This window comes from Nestor notabilis, unplaced genomic scaffold (genome assembly GCF_000696875.1).
Source record: "Nestor notabilis isolate BGI_N333 unplaced genomic scaffold, ASM69687v1 scaffold1228, whole genome shotgun sequence".
NCBI classification, from domain to species: Eukaryota; Metazoa; Chordata; class Aves; order Psittaciformes; family Psittacidae; genus Nestor; species Nestor notabilis.
In genome coordinates, this window is record NW_009941365.1 from 13588 (window position 1) to 17782 (window position 4195).

Here is a 4195-nt window from a genome sequence, read left to right on the forward strand (position 1 = left end):
GAAAGAGTCCAGTGACCTGTGTTTGAATCTCCCCAGTCTGGGCACGTGCCTCAGGGCACGTTCAGGGGATTTTATTCATGCTTTTAGAACAAATTTAACCCTACTGACATGGTCTGTGGTGATGTGTCCCTGCCCATGGCAGGGGAACGAGATGATCCGAAGGTCCTTTCCAACCCTAACTATTCAATGATTCCATGTCACGATGTACATCCTTCAGGACAAGCCTCAGGCAGCTGAGAAGAGGAAAGTCCCAATTCTGTCACATCTCTCTGTGACAGTAACTAGTGTCTCATTGCCAACGATGGCCTTGGCAAACCACCTAAAGCTTCTCCAGCATCCTCACCTTATGCCAGAAGATACCTACATAATTATTTGGGGCATATTTATGCTTGTTGCCCAGTTACAAACAGCACGAGTTCACTGCTATGAATATTCTGGAGAAACTGGAAGGTGGTGATGGAGCAGATGTAGTAAGGAACTGGGCTCTTAAGGAGACCACTCACTACGGTGGAGCTAAGGCCAACTGCTACCGCGATGGTGTTGTATGGATGAGGCCATCCGCAGCCTCGCAGCGCTGCCCTTCCTGTAACACAATATGCACATGTCAAATACATTTGGTATTTTATTAAGTAAACAAAGCAGTTATCAGTGCACATTTTAAAGCAGCAAATAAAGAAAAGAAGCACCTCAGACTTTCATACCGTAACAAAAGTTGTGTGGAAGCTGCATTTTATTGGAAAATCCACCCGGTTTTGCTAACATACAGTTTTAATATCTTAAACAAAAATAGAATCTGCAGAGACAATGCAGCAAGTATGCTCAACTCATGTACAGAATTGCTTTCACCTCCTGGACCGTCCTTCTGAAGGCCCCAAACTCCACCCCAAAGTTCTGGTGTATTTACAGAGAGCACCGATCAACAGTGCGGCTTTAATTCTTCCTTAACTAAACACCCACGAGACACGTGTAAGGAAGCTGCTTCCCCCCTGGTGTTTTTAGCTTTTAAAAGGTAAGTGATCAGAAACATGGCACTTGCCAAATGAAAAGGCTTCTCCCCCTCCCCAAACACACCCCACCTTTTTATTACAGAAAAGAAGGGAAGTCATAAAGTGAAAGCAATTCCTCACATTCATTTTGGAAAGGCCTTATAATGTCAAATGTAAAAATAATGACATGCCAAGCACAAAGCAATAAAGTTCCTTCCCGATGCACTAATGCTGAATTAAAAATGTAGTGCTTCTCCTAGGCAGGTAACTGTTCCCTTGCAAAGATCCGAGGCACGGAATTGACTATCAGGATTAACGTGGTTTTACAGCTCTTCCCTAATTCCCACTTACACTGAGAATTCATTAGATTCAGACCTTAACAGTATTTAGTGCTCTGTGTGAAAAGTGTTCTGAATCAGAGTCATTCTTTGTGGAGAAAAATCAGACATACTGTATACATCCATACTCATTTCCAGAAGGAGGTTGGGGGGGGGATGGTGTTTTGTTTTGATACAATATTAATGTTAAATTGATAATCATAAATAAATACAAACAATAATACATAAGGAGTGTCTACTGCAAACTGAATATAGACTTGTTTAAAAAAGTTAATTTCCATTACTGCTGCGCCTACGTGTGTGAGGACTGAAGAAAAGGGAACTGCAGAATTAAGAGTTAGAATTTGAGCCTCCCCTGCCCCAAGTCCTGTTACAGTAAAGGACACATCCCCATTCCAGACAGCATTCCCGAACACCAATCCCAGTTTCTCAGAATCTCTTCGTGTGTTACCGATTACGGATGCTATTGGAAACCGGGAGTACTGAGGTGTCAGTCACCAGGACAAAAACCAGCTCTGAAGGCTGAACTGATGGCAGTTCTTGGCTCTGTAGAGTGATGATTCCTTACGGAGTCGTCCCAGGTTCCTTCATTGCTCTTCATCATTTCACTGTGTCACTGAATGGAGGAGGAGAGTTGGAGAGACTGAAGTTCACTGTTTTTCCTGGAAGTGGGGGTTTACTGGTGAGCACATCTTTTTGGAAACGTTCCTTTCTCTTCCGTCTAACACAGTTACATAAACTGGATCTGGAAAGATTAAAAACCCTCGTGTTAACACCCAACAGAAGGAGACTTCACTAGAAACCCGTGTGTTCTTCAAGCATTGCCATGCTCGCCCAAGCAAGAATGCCCGAGCCACCCCAGGAGCTGGAGTTGTGGACAGAAACAGACATTTTACAAGATCAGGGCCAGAAGACAACCAAAAGCCATTGGGATGTTTTTCCAGCTACACCACCCTGTGGAACACCTGCGTTAGGTCCCTTGTCCAACAACAGAAGTCCTCACTGATCCACACAATACTGTCGCACCAGTGGCAGCGTAACACAGGTCAACATCGTGATGAAGAGAACCCAAGGTCATCTTTCAGGCTGAACCAGAGGACGTGCACCAAGAAAAGCAGATGCTGCTGCAATGAAGCCTACTCTTCCTTTACACTTCACAGCCTTGAATCTTTTCATGGTTTCACTCTAGTACTTCATTCCCACCTGCCCCTTAGTGATAACACAGAACTCCAGGGCACATCTGTACAAAATTCAACCCTTGCACACCACGAGCACCTTCTCCTGCATAAAGTCAACTCTCTGGTCAAGCAGCCTGGGGAAGGGCACAAGCAGATGGTATTTGCTGCTCACCATGAAGCCTAAATGTTTTCCTCATGGTCAATACTAGGGAGTGCCAGTTCCTGTTCCCTAACTGCAACAAGGAGCATGTGAGCTGGCTCTGCAGTTCAGAAGGGAACAATCGAGCTTTATTTCCAAAGGACTGAAGCAAAATGACTTGATGGGGCCTTTAAATCACTGCAGGTAAGTACATTGAGCTTCCAAGTCACTTCCACAGTGCTTCCAACTCAACATGACTCATTTTTCTTCAGAACCAGTTCAGTCGTGGTAATAAAACTTGAATTAGAACTTTTAAGTTTTGTTTTATATCACCAAAAACCAGCATCTCCCCAGAATAACGGACAATACCTAAGTTGTTCTACAAGAAATCCTGGAGAGAGAGCTCTGCAAAGGGATCCTTTCCTGAGGCTCTGTGAGGACTCTGACTGGAAGGGCTGGATGCTGCAGACAGCTAGTAGGAAAGACGACAGAGAAAGGGAAAGAAAAAGAAAAAAGGTCTCAGAATGACAGAATATGAAAGCTGAACGTGTAATGAGAGGACAAGGGGAGGTTTAGAGGCAAACTTGGCAGAAATCAACTCTTAAAACAAGGTGTTTGGTCACATGGAAAACAAAAAAAAAAAGCCTCTTCAGTGGTTGGTGTAATGCAGAAACAAGCTGGATGTGACTGTCTGGGAAGGAAACTTCTCTTGGTGTCTGCCAAAGCAATAGGTACCCCCCTGCTTCCACTGTGGCTTTCTTCACAAGAGGATACAAGACATGAAGCCTGACTCCGGTGACCGGCAAAGGCAAGTCCTGCCACGGAGAGAAGAGGCTGAAGGTCCAGCAAGGCAGCTTTCCAGATGCCTTCTCCAGAGGAAACAGCTCTCAGCCTCTTTTCCTCTCAAAACAGGGTGTCTAAAAAAGAGGCTGGAGAGCAGATAACGGGTATCTCATAGTTTGAGACCTAGAAGGAGAACACGGGGCATGTGCTGGTGGTAGGTAAAAAAAGAAGGTAAGAATTTGTCAGTTGCTGGTGTTTTAAGTGTGAACTGACAACTGAGACCAACAGTCCATCCACTGACCCAAATCACAGCCTACAGCCCTGTATTTAAAGCACCACACTACAGGCATATCAAGCACATAATTTACTAGCAGTTAATACTGGCTTTCCAGCTCCAGGGACCAGTCATCTGCAGGCTGTAACTGCAGAGTATCTGCTGTTTGATGATTTATTTAGCCATTTTCCTTCTTTGCTAGTGCTATAAATGGTGATTTATTGAACTCTATTTGCCTTCGCCCCCACAGAACTTGCATGGGTTTGTAGTCACAACTAAAGTCAGCTTTCTCCATTTCAGGTTCCATCACTCTAATGATTTACTCACAGTCATACAATCCCAGACTGGTTTGGGTTGAACGGACCTTAAAGCTCATCCAGTTCCAACCCCTGCCACGGACAGGGACACCTTCCACTAGAGCAGGTTGCTCCAAGCCCCTATGTCCAACCCGGCCTTGAACACTGCCAGGGATGGGGCAGCCACAGCTTCTCTGCGCA

At 44.9% G+C, this 4195-nt stretch overlaps 1 protein-coding gene across 3 annotated transcripts in view; it reads right to left on the bottom strand.

Moving 5' to 3' along the window:
• Positions 1-1775: 1775 nt before the first annotated feature.
• Positions 1776-4195, bottom strand: part of PICALM (phosphatidylinositol binding clathrin assembly protein) — a 41406-nt gene continuing 38986 nt past the window's right edge. For 2 of the 3 annotated variants that reach the window (XM_010020837.1, XM_010020836.1), the window contains one exon: positions 1776-2069. In XM_010020837.1, coding sequence (XP_010019139.1) covers positions 2055-2069 — 15 coding nt within the window. In that variant the 3' untranslated portion in view covers positions 1776-2054. Of the gene's footprint in view, positions 2070-3020; positions 3114-4195 lie in introns of those variants that run through there. The other variant, XM_010020839.1, reaches the window with a different exon arrangement.